The 22,158-nt window shown below is 39.4% G+C and overlaps 1 protein-coding gene across 4 annotated transcripts in view; it reads left to right on the forward strand.

Moving 5' to 3' along the window:
• The window catches only part of Ptger3 (prostaglandin E receptor 3), a 73,064-nt gene that overhangs the window by 16,763 nt on the left and 34,143 nt on the right, over positions 1 to 22,158 (forward strand). For 3 of the 4 annotated variants that reach the window (XM_076933438.1, XM_034501498.2, XM_034501499.2), the window contains exon 2: positions 18,010 to 18,189. The exons of the other annotated variant lie outside the window; for it this stretch is intronic. In XM_076933438.1, coding sequence (XP_076789553.1) covers positions 18,010 to 18,189 — 180 coding nt within the window. The remainder of the gene's footprint in view (positions 1 to 18,009; positions 18,190 to 22,158) is intronic. 4 annotated transcript variants of the gene reach the window in all.

Genomic DNA, 22,158 nt, shown 5'->3' on the forward strand with positions numbered 1-22,158 from the left:
AACCCTGTAAAAGGCCAGGTGTGACTGTGTCTGTGACCCCAGTATGAGGGGTGGGGTTGAAAATAAAAATGGCTGGGGTTTGCTAGACAGCTTCAGGTTCAGTGAAGGACATTGTCTCAATGTATGAATCAGAGAAACACACTACACCCATTCAAGCAATCCTAATTAAACTCTGTGGGTCATTAAAAACTGATGTGAAATTAGCATCAAGACTTGTTGGTAAGAAGAAGGGCTCAGAGTAAGTGGTGGGGGTGGTTGTTACAGAAGGCAATGGGGATGAAGACAATAAATTGTATGGTGTACACACATGAACTGTCAAAGAATGAATTAAACTATTTTTTTTTAAAGTTTCTAAATGATGACGGTTCTTTCTTGTTTTTATTTTCTCTTCTTTTTTAGACAGAGTCTCATTATGTATCCCTGACTATCCTGGAACTTGTTACATAGATAGACCAGACTGGCTTCTAAGTCATAGAGACCTACCTGCCTCTACCTCTTGAGTGCTAGAATTCAAAGCATGAACTACCACTTAGAGGATTTTGTTGTGGTTTATTAGTGTGTCATTCCTGACCTGAACACATTTCCATGGCCAGGATACCAAAAAGCAGAATGTAAAACATCTTAACACATTTTAAAATCAATTACATGCTGAAATTAGCATTCAGGTACATTGAATAGAATGAAATAAAATTAAATATTTTTAGATCAAATCTGAGTTTCCTTTTATTATTTGAAAATGAGTCTACTGGAAGGCTGAAATGTATGATATGGTTCATATTTGCTGCTTGAATTCTATTCCTACCCTGTAGTACTACATTGCAGGCTCCTTCAATAGGTCTCTTTTGACAACCATAAAATTCTGCTTGAATGATCTCAGATATGTCCACCTCCTTTTCCCCCTGACCCTGCAAAACCATCCCTAAAAAAATATCAACATTACAACTTACAGTGAATTCATCAAAAGCATTTTCCATGAGATAATAGTATGGATGCTTTTGAAACACAGATGAAGAATCATTGAGAATGTTCATCTTCTATAAAATATAGTGTGTTTAAGTCTTTCTCAAGTTTCTCGAACCTGATATATTATTATTAAGTGCTGACCAAAGTTTAGTGATGTTTAAAGTCAGATTTCCTGAAAAACAAACAAGGTTTTCCATGAGTACCTGAAGTATGTAAACATCATTTTCATTATGGAAATATCAAATGTCAGTTGGCTTCCACTTGTCATCCATGTAGTGACCAGAAGGAAATGGTGACAGTAGGAACATGGCAGAGTAGAGGATGGTGGCTAGAATGGGACCCTCAAGGGCTCATCATCCAGTGCATGCCATAGCCTCTTTCTTCCTCGATGCAATTCATAAACTGATGACGATGAAGAGACGTTTGTGCATACAGATAACTAGCATATTAAAATATATGATATGCATACAGATAACTAGCATAATAAAACAGCAACCAGCACATGAGACATACCCAAAGTTTGTGACTGAGACCCAGTTTACCAAATGCTTTACCTGTGAGTGAAGTAGGTTACAGAATCTTTGAGGCTGGTATCCCTAAAGGACTATCTTCATTCCTAATGTCCCCAAGAGGACAGGACATTAAAAAAAATTGTTTGTCTGTAACTATGATGTGGGTGAGAGGTCAATCAAATTCACAGAGGAAGAGAAGCACTAGAAACTGAATCCCCCTTTAGCTTCAAGGAAACCTCAGCACTGAAACACTTCCCACCCCTTAATACATGGGTCTGACCTTGAAGGATAACTCAACCCCTGCTTACAGTCAACAGGGCTGAAGTTAATATCACCAAAGCAGGTAAATTCCCTGAGAGTGTGTTTAGTGTTAGGGAAAAGAATGACTTAACATGGTGTCTAGAAGTTCTGATGTCCTTGATGACTGTAAGCTGAGCTGGCAGGAAGATTTGCAAGCCAGTTGGACTGTGAGGGTGGATACTGTGGTATAAACACCCCTCTAAAATCCATGTTGCCGTTCTCACAGCATTCAGGTGGGATTAGAGGGGATGAGGCCTTAAGGGATCACCCTCCTGATGGATTAAAGCTGAATCACGTCACTAGCAGGTTCCTGATGAAAAAGACCAGGGCAGCTGTCTTTTCTCTGACTAGAATGACTTCATTTGCCTTTATGCCATCTTACGTAGATTTTAGTGCAATGTTCTTGAACATCCAAACCACAGGCAAGTAGCTAGTGTTTATGAGTGGCTGTCTCAGTTACTCTTCTATTGCTGTGGTGAAACACCATGACCAAGGCAGGTTATAAAAGGAAGCGTAGAGGCTTGCTTACAGTTTCAGAGTCTTAGTCCATGGTCACCATGGTGGGGAACATGGCAGCAAGCAAGCAGACATAGTGCTGCAGCAATAGCTGAGAGCTCATATCTGATCCACAAACAGAAGGCAGAGGGAGACTAGGCCTTCTGAGGTGGGGTTTTGAAACTTCAAAGCTCACTCCCAGTGGCATACCTCCTCCAACAAGGCCACAGTTCCTAGTCTTCCCTGAACAGTTCCACAAATTGGGAACCAAACACTTGAACATATGAGTCTATGGGGTCCATTCACATTCAAACCCCCACAATGACCCAAGCTGTGTTATCTTATTATAAAAACAGAAAGCAGACAGAGGTGGTCTGTCACTTCTCAGACTCTGCTGGGTGCATCAGTATGTGCTGTAATTTATGGGCTTGTTTGTGAGTGATGTGTGCTGTACTTGTGCACAGCGCTCTCATGGTAGTGGAAGGATTCTGACATGGAGCACTAAGGGTGGTGTCATCAACATCATGTCTTCTGCTTTTTCCTTGGGGTGTATTTTTGAGGAAAATGTTAATACATAAGTAGAAGATAGAAATTCTTCTAATGGCTCGAGGTGTTTTATTTTAAGCATATGCTTTTTTTTTTTTTTTTTTCTTATTCTTCAGCTCCAACTTACCAGCTTTAAGTCACTACTGTGGCTGTGATTGAAATTCCAGAAATTTCTATTTAAAATTGTGAGTGATAAGAAGAGGTGATTATGGCCCATCTGAACCCTGAGTAAATAGAAGGAGGGAAGGAGGGAAGAGAAGAGGTGAACTTCAGGCTCTTTACCACAAAATGAAGAGCACACACTGTGCCCGCCCTTGGCCTTCATTCATTTATAAATGTAAAGATTTTTTTTATCCTCAGAGTATTATGCTGTTGTATGGGTCCTTGCCATGCTACATGCAAAAGGTTTCCAAATAGTGGATTTTATTATTTTTTTTGAAGGGTGCCAATGGATAACTCAAATTAAAACATCTAGCAGTTTTTATTCATTTAAATGAATGTTTAGTCATTGTGCACAATATCCAGGTCTTATTTATTTATTTATTTATTTATTTATTCATTCACTTTACATCCCAATAACAGCCCCCTACCACTCCTCTTGGTGTCCCCCCATACAACCCCTCCTCCTTCCTTTTCCTCTAAGAAGGAGGAGCCCCCCCCCATCTGCAAATGGCAATACTTTGATTTATTTCTTTCCAATTTGTATCTCATTGGTCTCCTTTAGTTGTCTTATTAGTCTAGACAGGACTTCAAGTATTATATTGAAGAGATAGGGATTTTAGTGGATTTGCTGATTTTAGTGGAATTGCTCCAAGTTTCTTGCCATTTAATTTAATGTTGGCTATTGGCTTAGTATATATTGCTTTTATTTTGTTTAGATATGCCTTTTGTATCTCCAATTTCTCCAAAACTTTTATCATCAAGGGGTGTTGGATTTTCTCAAAGGCTTTTTTTTTAGCACCCGATGAGATGAACATGTGATATTTTTCCTTTCAATTTGTTTATATGGTGGATTACATTGATGGATGTTCGTATATTGAACCACCTCTGCATCCCTGCAGTTTATTTTGTGAGTATTTTATTGAATATTTTTGCATCAATGTTCATAAGGGAAATTGGCCTGAAATTATCTTTCTTGTTAAGTCTTTGTGTAGATTAGGTATCAGGGTGACTGTGGCCTCATAGAATAAGTTTGGCAATGTTCCTTCTGTTTCTATTTTGTGGAATAGTTTGAGGAGTATTGGTATTAGCTCTTCTCAAAAGTCTGGTAGTTTTCTCTACTAAAACCATCTGGCCCTGGGCTTTTTGTTGTTGTTGTTGAAAGACTTTTAATGACTGCTTCTATTTCCTTAGGGGTTATACTACTATTTAGATAGTTTATCTGATCTTGATTTAACTTTGGTACATGGTATCTGTTTAGAAAAATCACCTGTTTTATTTAGATTTTCCAATTTTGTGGAGTATAGGCTTTTGGAGTAAGACATAATGATTCATTGAATTTCCTCACTGTCCCTTGTTAAGTCTCTCTTTTTATTTCTGATTTTGTTAATTTGGGTACTGTCTTCTGGCTTTTAGTCAGTTTAGCTAAGGGTTTGTCTATCTTGTTGATTCTCTTAAAGAACCAGCTCTTGGGTTTGTTGATTCCTTGTAGTATTCTCTTTGTTTCTGATTAATTGATTTTAGCCCTGAGTTTATTTCCTGCTTTTTTGTTCTAGAGCTTTCAGATGGACTTTTAAATTGTTAGTATAAGAGCTCTCTAATTTCTTTTTAAAAATTTCTTTAAAACATTTTTAATTTCTTCCTTTATTTCTTCCTTGACCTAGTGGTTTTTGAGTAGAGTTTGAGTTCAGTTTTCATGAGTTTGTAGGCTTTCTGTTGTTTCTGTTGTTGAAGTCCAGCTTTAATCCATGGTAGTCTGACAGGATTCAAGGTGTTATTTTAATTTTCTTGTATCTGTTGAGACTTTCTTTGTGATTGAGTATATGGTCAGATTTGAAGAAAGTTACATGAGGTAATAAGAAGAAGCTTGGGTGAAGTGATGTGTAGCTATCTGGTAGGTCCATTTGATTCATACTCTCTGTTGATGTCATTATTTCTCTGTTTAGTTTCTGTCTGGATGACCTATCCATTGGTGTGAATGGAGTGTTGAAGTTTCCCACTATTAATGTATATGGTTCAATGTGTGATTTAAACTTTAGCAATTTTTTTTAAATGAATGTGGGTACCTTTGCATTTGGTGTATAGATATTCAGAACTGAGATGTCCTCTTAATTTTTTTTTCTTTGAAGTGACTTTTTAGAATTCAGTGGAAATGAGAGCACAACATACCCAAACTTAGAACTGAAAGCATTGTTAAGAGGAAAGTTCATAGTCCTAAGAGATTTCATAAAGTGAATATGAAGTGTCCTTTGCATTTTGGGATTACTTTTGGTTGGAAGTCTATTTTATTAGATATTAGAATGGCTACTCCAGCTTGCTTCTTGGGTCTATTTGCTTAGAAAACCTTTTTCTGTACCTTTACTCTGAGTCAGTGTCTATCTTTGTTGCTGAGCTGTGTTTCTTGTATGCAGCAGAATGATGGGTCCTGTTTTCATATCCGTCCTGTTAGCCTGTGTCTTTTTTTATTGGAAAATTGAATCCATTGATGTTTAGAGATATTAATGATAATATTTGTTAATTTCTGTTATTTTTATGTTGATGATGGTTTCTCTTTCTCTCTCTCTCTCTGTGCATGTGCACACACATGTATGTATGTATGTATGTATGTATATGTTTCTCTTCTTTTGGTTTTGCTGGTGTTCCTTCTGTAGGGCTGGATTAATGGAAAGATAATGCTTAAATTTGATTTTGTCATAGAATATCTTGTTTTCTCTGTCTATGGTGACTGAAAGTTTTGTCTGGGCTGGCATCTGTTGTTTCTTAAGAGACTGTAAGACATCTGCCCAGACCCTTCTGGATTTTAAAGTCTCTGTTGAAAAGTCTGGTGTTAATACTTATAGATCTGCCTTTATATGTTGCTCGACCTTTATCTTTTGTGGCTTTTAATATTCTTTCTTTGTTCTGTGCATTTAGTGTTTTGATTATTATGTGGAGGGAGGATTTTCTTTTTTGGCCCACTCTGTTTGGTGTTCTATAAGTTTCTTGTATGTTTATAGGCATCTCTTTCTTTAGGTTAGGGAAATTTTCTTCTACGATTTTGTCAAAAATATTTCCTTGGCCTTTGAGTTGGGAGTCTTCTTCTATTCCAAGTATTCTTAGGTTTGGTCTTTTCATAGTGTCCCAAATTTTCTGGAAGATTTGTTTTAGATACTTTTTATCTTTAGCATTTTTTTGACCAATGTATCAATTTCTTCTATACCTGAGAGTCTCTCTTCCATCTTGTGTGTTCTGTTAGTAATGCTTGTATCTGTAGCTCCTGTTCTCTACGTTTTCCATGTCTGGGGTTGCCTCCGTTTATGTTTTCTTTATTGCTTCTATTTTCATATTTAGGTCTTGAACAATTTTATTCATTTATTTCTCCTGTTTGATTGTATTTTCCTGTGTTTCTTAATATTTATTCATTTTCTTTTTAAGAGCCCCTACCTGTTTGATTGTATTTTTTCCATATTTCTTTAAGGGATTTATTCATTTCTTCTTTAAAGACCTCTGTAATCATCATAAGATTAGATTTAAGGTCATTTTCTTGCTATTCAAGTGCGTTAGGATTTCCAGGGCTTTCTGCAGTGGCATAGCGGGGGTTCTGGTGGTGCCTGCCATATTACCCTGGCTTTTCTTGATTGTCTTTTTATGCTGGCCTTTAGCCATCTTATTGTCCCTAGTGTTGGCAGGCCTGGTAGTCCCTGATGGGAGCAGGCCTCTGGGCCTGTAGGTAGAGATGGTAATCTCTGAAGTTAGCAAGCCTCTGGGATTGCAGGGAGCTGGTTGTCCCTCCTGGCAGCAGGCCTCCAGAGATGAAGGTGGAGTTGTGTAAATGGAATGCGGATAGGGCAGGGCAGAATTTGCAGCTGCTGGGTTTGCCCAGAGGGGCCTGCAGGCAGGGAATTGGAGTAGGGGTCTCATTTGCTTCTCCCTGATGTTTGGAGGCCTCTGGGATTGCAGGTAGAGGTGTGAGCCGGCAAATGGAGTGCAGAGAGGAGGACAGGGAAGACCTCAAATCTGGAGGGCTGGCTGGGGAACCTATTAGGCAGGGGTTTGGGGCTTGGTGATCTCACCTGGTTGCTCCAGGCAGCAGCAGGCCTCCAGAGCTGCAGGCAGAGCTGTGGCCCAGGAAAAGGAGTGCAGAGGGGGGCAGGGTAGAACTCACAGCTGCTGGGTTTGCCCAGAGGAACCCTTGTGGACAGGAAGATCCTTGTTTTATTCTTTAAGCAGGAATTTAGCATCTCAAATTATGGAGTGTGAAGATTGTCAAGAAAATGTGGAAAACGTCATAATTTTGAAAACTCTGAGAGCTCTTGGAAGTACTGATCATTGTTCCTGAATCTCGAAGACTCACATGTCAGGAATCTGAAAACACTGTTGATGAACAAATGCTTTTAAAATTAAAATAAATAAGCAAATGGAAAGAAAAAAAGCCAGCAACACCATAAAATGTTCAAAGTGGAAAGGGAAAGAGTGTCACCAGGCTCTGTATCAGACTGCTTGGGCTAAAGAAAGCACATAGATAGATTGATGTTTCACACCCTTAAAAAAAATGAGGCAGAATTACTCAAGCAAAGCAGGAGCGTGAGCTTCCCAAAACTAGGGGCTCCCACTTGTCAAGGTCTAAACGCAAGAAAAGGCAGAAATTTAGACATGTTGAGGCTGTAGCTCAAAAGTCAAACTAGAGGGAAATTAACTGTTACCGAGGGACTTAGAAGGTGGGTTTAAATATTCTGAATTCTAGATGGAGGGATTCCAGGGCATAGACAGAAACTGACTCTGGAGGGCAAACAGGGTCACAGATGCTGTGACTTCTGAGAGGGGATGTAAGGCTGTTAACAGCTTATGAAATGCCCTGGAGAATGGGCGCAGGGGAACAGAGAGGATTGTAGGGTAGAGTTGGGACCATGAGCCTTGTCCAGATCCTCCCACAGGATGAAGATGTCTCACAGTGTAGACACATAGCTGTCATTTTTGACACACTACAAAGTTAGATAATGATATGTAACCTGGTAAGAAAAAAAGTTTTGGAAAATGTCATAATGAAACCTACTACTTTGTATACTAACTTAAAATGTCCATAAAAAGAAAGAGTAAAGGGCTTGTTGTTCAAACAAGAGAACCTAAGTTCAGACCTCCCACACTTACATAAAAGCTGGGCATAGTGGCCTGGGCTTGTATGAAACTCTGGTGCTGGAGATCTAGGAGAATTCCTGGAACTTGCTGCCCAGCCAGCCTAGCCTGAACAATTAATAAAGTAAAAGAAATATGATTACTAATCTATACCACGTATATGAGTTTCATGCTGTGGTTGTAATAGAAGCTAGCATTTACCACAAAAAGTTCATTTCCTTTTGTGAATTCCAATGAGTATGTTGGTTAAGCCAAATTCTTTGATAAACTACAAACAGTTTTCCTATTAATGTTAAATTACACATATATTAGCAGCACAGAATTCAAGCCAAAATGATTACATTGTGGTTTTAGGCTGGATCAAGCATTAATATTTTATCAATAAGTTACTAGATTGTTTTATAGAGCTAAGTCATCTAATGATATTCTAATGATATTTTTTATTGTAAGTATACAAAGTGTTTGTTGTGGAGAATTTGGGAAACAAACAAATAAAACCACAGAAAAGATAACAGAAATTCCCATAATTCTTGCTCACTGGTAATTGCTTCTAACATTTTGTGTATATATACGTGGAAATTTATTCTAAATACAGTTCCAGTGTGTCTTCTGTTTCCATACCCTTCAAAATCATGATTTTAAATGGTAGTGTTAGAATTCATATACATTATGCATTCAATGAAAGCCATTTGGGGTTGGGAGGTGGATCATGGCTAAAGTACTTGCCTTGTAAGCATGAGAACCTGAGTTCAAATCCTCAAAGTCCATGAGCCAAGTACAGTGGCTTGTGTGTTCAACCCCAGCGCTACTACAGTGAGATGAGAGGCAGGGAAAAGAGAATTTCTAGAATCTCATAGAAAAGCAGTCCTGGGATATACAGTGTTGATGAACAAAGTGATCCTGTCTGGGACAAGATGCAAGGCAAGTACCCAGGGTTGTCCTCTGTACTGGCTGGTTTCATGTCAACTTGACACAGGCTGAAGTTATCACAGAGAAAGGAGTCTCCATGAGACCCAGCTGCAAGGCATTTTCTCAATTAGTGATTGATGGGGGAGGGCCTAGCTACTGTGGGTGGTGCCATCCCTGAGCTGGTGGTCCTGGATTCTATAAGAAAGCAAGCTAAGAAAGCCCGGGGAAGCAAGCCAGTAAGCAGCACTCCCCAAAGGCTTCTGCATCAGCTCCTGTCTTCAAGTTCCTGCTATGTGTGAGTTCCTGTCCTTACTTCCTTTGGTGATGAACAGCAGTGTGGAAGTGTAAGCTGAATAAACCCTTTCCTCCCTAACTTGCTTCTTGGTCATGATGTTTTGTGCAGAATAAAAACCCTGACTGAGTCATCCTCTGACCTCTATGTGCATACCATAACACATATGAACACACACACACTAGTAGTGTCTTGTTTTCTAATGTTAGCTATATGTATATGTGTATGTGTGTATGATGTATATGTACATGTATATGTATATGATGTATATGTGTGTATATGTATATGTGTGTATCTTATTCATTTATGTATGTATGTATGTATGTATGTATTCACTTTACATCCTAACTGCAGCTGCTCTATTCTCCCAGTTCCCCATTCACATGGCCCCTCCTCCCCTCCACCCCTCCTCTTCTTCTCAGAGAAAGGGGAGGATCTTCCGTAGGTCCCAACCCACCCTGGCACTGCAGACACATCCTCTTCCACTAAGGCCAGATAAGACAGCCCAGTTAGGGGAACGGGAATCCATAGGCAAGCAACAGAGTCAGGGTAAGTCCTCATGCCAGTTGTTGGGGGACCATCATAAAGACCAAGCTTTACATCTGCTACATATGTGCAGAGGGCCTAGGTCTAGCCCTTGTATGTTCTTCAGTTGGTGGTTCAGTCTCTGAGAGCACCTAAGAGTCTAGGTTTGTTGACTCTGTTGATCTTCTTGTGAAGTCCCTATCTACTCCAGGGGTTGTCACTACATTCATTTGTGTCTGCCTCACATAGGGTACCTGTATATCTAGGCCAGCCATAACAAACATAGCTGTCTACAGTGTCTTAATCCTAGCACTTGGGAGGCAGAGATGGGTGGATCTCTGTGAGTTCAAGACCAGCATAGTCTACAAAGCAAGTTCTAGGACAATCAGGACTGTTACACAGAGAAATCCTACCTCAAAAAAGCTAACAAACAAACTAACTATTAGATATTTTTATGTTGATGTCAACAGTATGCATATTAAACTAACATTTTCAATTCTTTTCTTTAAGCACTACTATGGAAGTAAAACTCAGTGTTTGGGTTTTAGTTAACTTATACTTAAAGAAATAAAAACAGCAAGAACCTGGAAGTAAGTCCTGAAGTGGTAGCTAAAGAGGAACATGGCTTGCAGACTTGCTCTGAATTCCTGCTGTGAGCTTCTGCCCTGGTTTTCTTTGAGAATGGGATGGATGTAAGCCAGATAAACCCTTTCCTCCTCAAGCTGGTTTTGGTCAGTGTTTTGTCACAGCAACAACAACAATAAAAAAAACCAGCTATGACAGGAGGACATGTTTGTCCCTGCAAGTTCCTTTTCCTGCACTGTCCTGTCTCTGACTGTCAAGTGTTCTGCTGTAGAAACTTGCCCTACAGAGGGACAGAACCTGGCTAGGAACAGGTAGGTACCCTGTGCAGACTGAAGGTACTGATTACACCTACCCAGCAGTCAAGTTTGCAAATTTCCTGCCAGACAAAAAAGATGGCAGTGTGCCTATGTTAGTCATGCTTCTGAGAAGGTGACTAGGGATATCTAAAGCTAAGTGCCTATCTCCAGCTGCAGTCAGAACTGGGTCTGAGTTGTGAAAGGACTTTGACTCTTAGGCAGTGTGTCGGCCTTTAGTTTAGCTCCAAAGACCACCTTTCCCAGAGCTTCATGAATCCCCAGCCACAATCTCCAAACTTTATATTTCTCCTTCATTTACTCCAAAGATGTGAAGCTTCCCCTGTGAGGAATAGCTTTGCACTACATAGCTTCTTCCTTTGTGTTTGTTTTCTGTTCCAAATAGCTTTATCCCATAATTAACTAAAGAAAGTCCAAACATATGACTGTAACATTGGGCCTCTGGTCTAGCTGGTAGTTGGCAAAACCCAGAGAGCAGAGAATGTCCCTAAAGCCATGAGTGGTGGCAAAGCCACCACACTACTAGTTTTGTCTTCAGTGTTTGTGAGCAGTGTGTCACCCTGTGTTTACACCAGATAAGCAAGGGTAACCTCAGAAACAGCAGGGTAGGACCCAGAGGTGACCAGACAACTAAGCAGAGAACGTGGCAGCAGCTTGGAGCCGTGACTGCCCTTTCTTAATCCTCCAGAGATCCTCCACATCGTGCAATTACAGGGTTAAAAGGGCCCAAACTGGTTTTCAGTCTTATAGAGCAACACATTCATCAAAGGATGGGAATTTCCAGTGGAGCAGGTCGCTCTGCTGCAGCCCAACAGAGTCCCAGAGCAAAACATCATAGATAAAAATTGGCTTATGAAGAAATTTCTCTTAAAGAATTACATTAGGAATGAAGTAAGGATGCATAAACGTCCCGTCATGATGCCTAAGAGCAGCTTGCCAGTTTTAATTTCTGCCATACAAATTTGTTTTCTGAGTATACTTATCTGTCATCCCAAACAAATCATGGCAAGGCACATTTGAACCCTGAAGGTTAGTTCTGAGATTTTCTAAGTATGTAAAGTCCAAACTTACTGCCACAAAAATAAACTCCAATGCAGAATATGAAAACCACTCTTGCTGGCATATATATATATATATATATATATATATATATATATATATATATATGTGTGTGTGTGTGTGTATGTGTGTGTGTGTATATATGTATATATGTATATATATGTGATATATATATATATATGTATATATACATATGTATACACATACATATGCGAATGAGTAGAACCATGGGATAAGAGAGAATTTGTTTTCCCTTGAGAATGCTGCAAGACTCACCTGTCTGTGGTCAGGGAACACTGCTTCTATTCTGTTTCTGCTTATTTTTAGTGGAAAGACTTCTCCTTTCAGCTAATATTCAGGGGAGAGGCAAGAAACCAGAGATGCTGCCTCTTGGCTCTCTTGACCAGATCCCATGTTATATGTATCGCCTCAGAATAAACAATAATTCAATATATATAATCTTATGTGTGGATACAGATGATTTAAAAAAATACTTTCAGTACCAGTTGAATATGTTTTATTTGTCCTCCCCAAAGAGAACTGCATTATCAGAAATTCTACCAGAAGTTGTCGATCCATGCCCAAGGTTTTCTCGTAAAGTCTGGACATCTTAAAAAAAAATTACAGACTCACATGGCATCACAGATTAACTCCTTACGTATAAGCAAATCCACAGGTAGATGCCAATTTGCATTCTTACTCAAGATGAGATGGTAATCTGAGGCCCTGCTTTCTCTTCTGCAGTCAGTTGAAAATGGAGCATTGTGGGTGCTGCCTTCAACTTCATTTGTCTGCATGTGTCTCAGCCTGTGATTTCTGGGAAGAGCTGGTGTGGCCTCCAGAGTGCCAGCTATTGCTTAGAGAGCTTATTACTAATTTTATAATCACTGCATTGCCAGTGGGAAATTATAGGAAACCACCAACCACTAACCAGTGTGTGGCACATGAAACCTATATTAGCCCCATAAAAAATAATGATAAATTATTAGTCTCATAAAATTAACTTATCAAGCAGGTCTTTGCCAAATGGCTAAAATCACATTTTAATAAGTCATTTTGTAAATATTCATGACCATGAAGAGTTAAAGAAATGCAATATTTCATTTTATAAAAGAAAATGATGATATAACTGCAAGTGATTTTAAATAGCACGGTCAGAACAATTCCTGAAAAGCAGTCAGTGGCCAAATACATTTGGCTTCTAGATGACTGCACTTTACAAGGTTCTGCAAGAAGTAGAGAGAACTTTCACAATTGTTTAAAATAAGGGGAAAGAGGATTAATGTGTTTGTTACAAAAACAAATGAATTGAAAAGCAGTTTTAAAGCTTTTAATCAAATACAGTGAGCTCTTACCCACAGACTGAGTAGGATGCACTCAGCTATGTCTGTTGTCAATATAGAAATTGTGGTCACTTGGCAGGAGTTCATGAGGATGTTTTACTTTTGCTTCATAGTTCTTGATAATGTTCCTGAGAAATTGAAGACTGTAAACAAGCTTTATCCCTGAGCAAGAACAGCGTTTTTACTCCTCATTGTCTTTATTGTTTATTGGAGCTCAGTGTGGGGGAGGTAGTAATTTTCCACTGCTGCTACAACAAACTATTAGACTCTTGGAACCTCAAAAGCCACAGAACTGTGTCTCAGAGCTCTGTAGGTTAGTCTGACATGGGTGTCCGAGACTGCAGCCGGTGTGTCCAGGAGTCCACACTATTGCTCTATTTTCTATGTGCTGTGACCAAAGCAAGTGGTATTCTCATCAATAAGCTTTTATCCTCAAGCTCTTCTGGGTAACCGAGGGCTGATGTCATTGTTTGGGGGGACTCTGGGACATGCCCTCCCAACAACTCAAAGGGAAGTTTCCTACACATGGCACTGTGTTTTTTGGTAACTGTGGCTTCTGAGGAGAGTATCGCCCCCCCCCCTCATGTTTGAAGCTCCATTTATACTATTTCCTATATGCATATATATTTTAGGAAACTTACAGTTTTACCAAGCATCCTTAGTTTGGGTACCCCACTTCCTGTGCACTGTCTTCCCATCCCTCTTCCCTCAAGCCTTCCCTTCCTGTGTTCTATTCTCCTGCCTCCCCATGGCTTCTCTCTGGTTACTGGTACTTACCAGCATTTCATGTTAAACCCACAAATAAAAAGATTTGAAGCTGGCACCCTCATCTAAGATAAAAGATACAGCATTTGCCTTTCAGGGCCTGGGTGATCTCATTTAGTATAAAATTTTCCAGTTCTCGGTTCTATCAGACACTTATCTGAAAATTCAGTAACTTCATTTCTCTTTACAGCTAAATAAAATTTCATCAAATACATTAAACATTTTCACTATATGTTTATCAGCTGATGGACATCTCGGCTGTTTTCATCCCCCTGCAGTTGTAAGGAGACCAGCAATGAATGTAGATAAGCAGGTGTCTATAATAGGATATTGAGTCCTTTGGGTATATGTCTGGGATTGGTACAGCTGAGTCATAAGGTAAATGTATTAAAAGTGTACTGAAGAATCTTCACATTTATTTCCACGGTGTCTATATCCATTTTCATCCCCACCAACAATGAAGAACGAGGACCCCTTTTGTGGAACCTTTACTAGATGCATCTGCTGCTGTTTGCTTTCTTAGTCTTGTCTACCCTGACCTCAGTAAGATGAAATCTCAAAGTTTTGATTTCAATTTCTTTGGTTGATAAGGATGTAGCATACTTCTTGGCATTTTTGTGAGCTCTGTTTAACTCTAGAGTTGTTTGTTTTCTTGGTGCTTTATTTATTTATTTATTTATTTTTGGAGTTCTCTAGATATTAATCTGCTATGAGAGGTATTACTGGCAGAGATTCCTCTCACCCCTTTGATCCTTTCCTTCACCAGGCAGATGCCTTAAGTTCAAACAGATTTATTTTTAATCGAAAACATTGTAATACAGTTTCAAACCCAAAGATACACTGATTTGATACCCACCAAGAGAGACGGTTGGAGAATAGTACAAGTCTTTTTTTTTTTTTTTTTTTTTAAATAAGAAAACAGTCCTGTTTCTGGGAGAACAGAAGACTTATTTGTACAATAAAAACCCTGCATTTCCTAACACTGTAGTCTCAAGCCTGAGCTGAGGTGTCTTAAGACAGTGGAGTAAGTCTCATGTGGCATGACAAGACACACAGAACAGAGCACATGTGTTACATGTTCAGAACCAAGGCTACACTGCAGTACTAAAGACATCTTGGGCTTGCACATCCAGATATCTGGCACTCACTCAACTTTTGGTCATTACACACACAAGAGCCTCATAATTTTGTTGGATTTTCTTTTTACAAGCTCTATATTCAGTGACATGACCTCATATGGGGTCACAGCCCCACAGTTTAAGATGGTGCACCTTAAACAACAGGTGTGTATTTCTACAGTTTTTGAGACTGGGAACTCTAAGGTCCAGTTGCTTCTTGATTCAGTTCCCCATAAAAACCAGTTTTCTATCTTGTAGATGGCCATCTTTAGGCTGCATCTGCAGAGCCAGGACAAAGGTTTTTACTCTCTAAAGACTCTGATCATATCTCAGGGGCCATCTTCTGATCTCTTCTAAACTGAGTCTTAGTTAAGGTTTTACTGCTGTGAATAGACACCATGACCAAGGCAACTCTTATAAGGACAACATTTAATAAGGGCTGGCTTACAGGTTCAGAGGTTCGGTCCATTATCATCAAGGTGGGAGCATGACAGCATATGAGCTGGCATGGTACAGGAGAAGCTGAGAATTTTACATCTTCATCTGAAGGCCTCTAGGAGAAGAGTGGCTCCCAGGCATCTAGGATGAGAGTCTTAAAGCCCATTCCCACAGTGACAAACCTACTCCAACAAGGCCACACCTCCTAATGATGCCATGCCCTGGGCCAGGCATATACAAACCATCAGACTGAGTTACCCCAGCTCTGGCACCATCACAGTGCATATTAAAGCTTTAGACATGAGCTTTAGAGAACACAAACTTCACTGCACACCAGGATCAGCCTCAATGGCTATTACTGCTCCAATTCAAATGTGCGTGGAAGGTCCCAGATTAGAATGAGACTGTGGCCACAGGTTTAAAGTAAAATTGCTCTAAGAGAATGTTTTTCATAAAGTGATAATTTTAATAATGTTTTATTTAACACATACTATCCATAATGCTACCCAGTACCTGTGTGCTAGCCTTGTGTGCTGGCTAATTTTGTCAACTTGATATAGGCTAGAGTCATCTGTGAAGAGGAAATTTCAATTTAGAAAATGCCTTCATAAAACTGGGCTGTAGGGAAGCAAGCCATAAAGCATTTTTTTAATTAGTGGTTGATGTGGGAGGCCCCAGCCCACTGTCGTTGAGTCATCCCTGGGATGGTGGTCCTGAGTTCTAGAGAAAGCAGCCATGGGGAGCAAGCCAGTAAGCAGCCGTGTGTGTGTTCATGATGTGTAATATGAATGTTGGCTTATGTGTGCCACAGCTCAGATGCAGAGGTCAGGATCCTCAGTATCAGCTCTTGCCTCCAGGTTCTGGCCCTCTTCATGTTCCTGTCCTCATTTCCTTCAATGATGGACTATGAGGTAGAAATGTAAGGCAAATAAACGTCCCCCATCCAACTTGCTTTTGGTCATAGTGTCTTATAAAAGCATTAGTAACTCTAAGGCACCTTGTGGGGACATGACTAGTAGTCACATAGGCCTAGAAGGTGAAGTCGGACCCTGCCTTTGCTTATGTTTATAAATTGGCATCTGGGTCATTCCTGTCTCTCACTGTCATGGAAACAGCATGGTCGGGGATAACGATGCATACACTTCTTCTCAGGAAGACCCAACCAGTGTGTTTAACATTGCTGTTGTGAAGACATAAAGGCAGATTACACTCTTCATGCTTGCACCAGGTTTCGTACCGATGCCCACTGTGTGGTGGTCACCCCTGCCCCACCTCACAGTAACACTTCTGGTGACCACAGTTCCTTATTTACAATGCCTTGTGGGTTTAAAATGTTTCTCCCTCCACCATTGCTGTTTTTCTGAGGATTTTGAACATCTAATGACTTTGAACATCTTTTCATTTGCTTAAGAACTGTTACATTTTTCTTCGTATGAAAGAAACAGATATTTACACACATATATCTATGCTACACATATATGCTACATAGTGTTGCATTCATACATGTACCCTGTAATATAGTCCTTCAAATATAAACACTTGCCAAATGTTTGTCTGCTATCTGCTAAATATTGGTATAGATTTTAAATACTGGGACTGTACTAGTTGAGAAATAGCACCAAATGCCCACCATCCTGGAGTTTGTTTTAACATGTACATGGAGACACCCACATCAACACACAAAGAGATTAAAAAATAAAATAACTTACATAATGAAGTTTTTATATCTACTTTATGTGAAAAACTTTATAACTACTTTATATGAATACATGTTTTGCCTACATGTACGTATGTGCACTGTGTGTGTGTGTGTGTGTTACCTTCAGAGACCAGAAAATAAGAATTTGATCCTCTAGAACTGAAGTTACAGATAGTTGTGAGCTGCCATGTGGTTGCTGGGAATCAAACTCAAATCTTCTGGAAGAACAGGCAGTATTCTTATCCTCTGAGCCATCTCTGCAACCACACAACCTGTAGGTCTAATAAACTTAAATTTTAATTTGGCTCAGCCATTTCACATCATTAAATTATGATTTCTGAAACTGTAAAAAGAAAGTGGTAATAGTCCCAATCTTTAAGTTTACTGAATGAGTATGAATATCTCTCTACAATACACATACTAGAGAAACAAAAGCCACCAGTGGGAATCACAATAATGTGGTTCTATTTTCCCCCTTTCTTCTACATTTTTATTCAATGATAGAATTACTGGAATTTATATTTACCCTGTCCTCGGGTCATTATTGCTGAAATAGTAGGCCTCATTTGGGTGCCAGCCTACTGGTGAATTTGGCTAATTTTGAGATTTGTTATATCCAAGTTTCTTAAATTTCAAAAGCCAAGAACTGAGAACCCACGTGTTTTACAAATCTGTGTCCTGTCAAATCGCCCAAAATGTGGGGAAATCCACAGAACAGGCTCAGCTCAGAGCAGCGATCTGTTCCAGTGTCTGGATCAACACTCAGTTCAACATTCAGCAGTGAGCTTATGAAAGCACAGTCTGTGCCAGGTGCTCTGCAGAGATACATGCGACCTTGTCAAGCTTTGCAACAACTCTTTGTGCTTCTTCCTTAGATAATGATGTTGAAAATGATCTTCAATCAGATGTCGGTTGAGCAATGCAAGACACAGATGGGAAAGGAGAAGGAGTGCAATTCCTTCCTCATTGCAGTTCGCCTGGCTTCACTGAACCAGATCTTGGATCCCTGGGTTTATCTGCTGCTAAGAAAGATCCTTCTTCGGAAGTTCTGCCAGGTAGCAAACGCTGTCTCCAGCTGCTCTAGTGATGGACAGAAAGGGCAGGCCATCTCACTGTCTAATGAAGTAGTACAGCCAGGGCCATGAAAGAGAACACAGCCAATGAACATAGATACAGCTTTTGCAGCCAATGTCCCTAACCCTTATGGACCCAGGCATCTCTGGTATGCTGCTGTTTATGTGGTTGGAATGGAATTTTTGATATAAAGCTAGATGGTCTGAGAAACATAGATAATCCTTTCTGTGCCAAAATCCTGAAACACAAACAAAGGAAAATCTGTTAATAACAGTCTAGCAATCTGAGTCTCTGCCAGTGTTAGCTGAATATGGGGTTATTTATGTGATGAAACACTGACACACGACCTTGAGGTACTTGGGGTTAGGGATGGTTGCTGTCCCAGCTCACTGTGTGAGGAGTGGGGAGTGTAAACCCTTGGGCAGGGGACAAAGCCACAGCGATTTGTCTTGTCCTAGGACGTTGGCCATGTTCTCTTTCATCATTGTCTCTGTTACTTTTCTGACACCCTTTTTTCCACTCAAAATTTAAAGCATCTAATTGGGTTTTTAAAAATGTATAATGTATCAACATATTTATTGTCCCAATGCTATTCAAATATTGATCAATAGATTATTAGCTCATAACATTACAAAACTTAAGTTTGGTTGGGTTGGTATGGAAGTTTATTCTTTAATTAAATAAGACACAACTCCACTTGTTGCAAACAAGACAGTTTATGTCTACTCACTGTTTTGGAATGTTCTTTCCTTTGAATACATCTTGCATTCTTAGATGCCTGGAGGAAAGTCCTAACTGATCTATGAGAGTCATGAGCCATATTTCAGAATGCTTCCTAAAGGCTGGATTAGAACTGAGGGTTAGTCCTGTTCCCAGTGTTTTCTGGTCTTTAAATACCAACTCTGATTCTAGAACAAATAGAAATTTAGAAATTAAAGATTCACCATAGTTTAGCTTCCTTGTAAGATAAGAATATTAACAATGACTTTTCAGCGTTTGCCATGCCTTGGGCTAGCAATCTCACTTAGCTCTGTGTCTGGACTTGCTTTCACACAGCTTACAAGGGCGCAGGCTTGATGCTTTGGCTTAAATTCTCCTTGTCTCACAGGTAAATTACAAGCAGAAGCTTTGGGATTCAGGGAGTTAGAAGTTACCCCACAGACATTATGTTCCTTCAGGACTACCCCAGACACTGTCTTTATTCTTTGGCACCCTCAATTTGCAAGTTCATTAATAATTAATGTGAAGATTCTGATTTGTACTTTATTGCTTCCTACTTTCTTCAAAGCTGACGACTTCTTTCTGCTTCCTACATGATGTCATTTTCTTGTGATTAGTACCAGTTTGGATGAGGGTTGATTGTAACTGTTACATTGTATCCGTTACATTGTATCTGTTAGATTAATTATGCTTACTGGCCTAGGACAGTTAGGATAATCAATCTAAATAATCAGGTCAAACTGAATCAGAACTTAAAGTCTAATGAAGGAACTGTCATCATCCAGGATGGCTCCATAATCCAGATGTGAAAATAAACACAAGAATTAACCTATACTAACTCTGTTTTAAAAATCTCCCTTTTGTATGCTTTATAGATTATAGGACAAAACTCTCCTCCCCCAATACTTAAATGACCTTATAACAAAGAGGCTTTGGGGTGCTCCTGAGCCCTCCTGTGATTAGGTAGACACACGGCTGGGTTTCAGTGGTGAAGTGTAGTTTTCTTATTTATTCTCACACCTACTGTAGCATCTGGAATACAGGACCTTCCAATAAACATTGTTCAATAGATGAATGAATGGGATTCTGCCAACACTTCTGCTTTTGACACATTTGTTACAGCTCGCCCAACCTGTAAAGCAAATGACTTTCCCTGTAAAGCAAGGGAAGAAATTGTGATGTTTGTTATCTGGGAAGCCATTGGTCAGTCCAGGATGAGAAGTAAAAGTACCCAAAGGCTCAGTGTTGGATGGTGTGAGTTCAGTGGTATGCTGCAGAGGGTCTCTGTATAGGTAGTGTACTTCTACAGACAGAAGGTGGTATCTCATTTCTGAGTTCAATTCACTGGTCTTAACTTTTTCCCAATAATATTTCTTATTGACTATTTAGAAATCTCTCATGATGAACCCCCAAGCACCCTCATTTCCCAGTCCTTCCAGGTCCACTCCCCCCCAAAAAAATTATGAAGAACAAAAAACAAGTCCAATTTGTATTGCCCATATTTTCACTGGAGCATGATCAAACAAACACCTGGTGACCAGCCCCTTAAAGAAAACTGAGTCCTTCCTCATATGCACCCCATCAGAAGCCATCAATTGTGGAGAGCTACACTTTGGCATTCTTATCACAATTTTTAAGAATTCACTTTGATGGCTTTCTGTCTAGGCTGTTATTTTGGGGGGAGAGTAGAGGGGCATGGGATTAGGAGTTGTCACAGAACTCTTCTATGTTCTTCTTTCTCAATATTTCTGTAGTCATCAGTACAAAGGCACTCCAAGCAAGCTCTCAAGGTCAACTCATTGGTCTTTAAGGTCACTCTCACAGAGCTGGCTTACCCATGCATATGCATGCACAGGAAGAAGAATGATTACATAAGATTATAGCCCTTTCTTGAACTGGAAAGTATTAATTAGAGTCTCAGAAAATCACATGGAAAGACCAAATGACTGAAATATAGAAACACATATAAAATTAGCTAGTGTCTAAGGTTTCAAATAAATTTAGACTTCATGTTATGTCATAGATGGGATAGACAATGTACTGTCAAATACAGTTAACATATCACATAAAATGGACTTAGTGACTATCTTAAAAATACTCTTCAGTTGGAGAAACAAATGTTTTATGGTTTAGAGCCAGGCATGGTGGTATATGCCACTAGTCTGGACTATAGAGGTATAGACCAGAAGATCACCTCAAATTGAGGTTACCCTAGCTGCTGTAGTGATTTCCTGCCAGCCAGACAACACAGAGACTGCACCTCAGAAAATAATCACAATGAAACAGTGGGATTTATCAAATTTACCTAATGCAGTATACCAAGACATTTTAAATAAATTTGTTTAATCACAATAGACTTAAACTAGTCTAAAATGAAAGGCATATGTATAGATCTACTGACAGAGTTATGGAAAAATAGTATAGAATGTCCTGTAATGATGAGACTTCAAACTCACAGGCAGGCCACAACGTGGTGGCACCTTGGCAGCATCCTGATGCTTGAAGTCCATATAGATTTGAAATTCATTGATTATTTAATCAGTGGTTTTCACAGTTTTATTGATTGGAGGCCCCAAATTGGTGACTGGCTTTCAGGTTTCCCCAGCATAAAAAAAAATTGTTCAATTATTCAATAGCTCCTTTGGGCTGAGAGCAAACGAGAGATAGAAAATAGCTCTTCTAAATTTGTTGGTGTGTTGCCAGTTAACTCCAAAAGCACTCTGAAGCTGCACATGATCTAGGGAAGTGTGTCAAGCCTACCTGCAAAGCATTTGTCGCTTTAAATACTGGAATAGCTTAGCTAAAATAATTAAGATGTGTTTTATCCACCCAGTCCCAGACTGTGACAGCTTATCGCAGATCCTTATTTAATGTTTGTTTTGTGACTTTTAAAAAAAAATATTAAAATTGAAATCTAAATAAATGTTTAAAAATTATGCATCTTTGATTAGGATCAGAGATGTGCTTTCTGTGTTGCAATAAAATGCTGACATTTTCACAGTATTACATATGAAAGTATTACAAAATTTAAAAGTCAACCCAAGGAAATAGTTGATAATAGCAAATGAAGCACGAACCAGAAATTCAGGAAACTTTTTACTTTATATATCATGCTTTATGATCCCTAAGGTAAAGATCATGTCGTAGCTTGTGAACATTTAATTCTCACCATTACAGTGCAACACCATAAGCAGAGAACGTTCTCTGCAGAGACAGCTCTGCCACATACA

Source organism: Arvicanthis niloticus, chromosome 4 (genome assembly GCF_011762505.2).
Source record: "Arvicanthis niloticus isolate mArvNil1 chromosome 4, mArvNil1.pat.X, whole genome shotgun sequence".
Taxonomy (NCBI): domain Eukaryota; kingdom Metazoa; phylum Chordata; class Mammalia; order Rodentia; family Muridae; genus Arvicanthis; species Arvicanthis niloticus.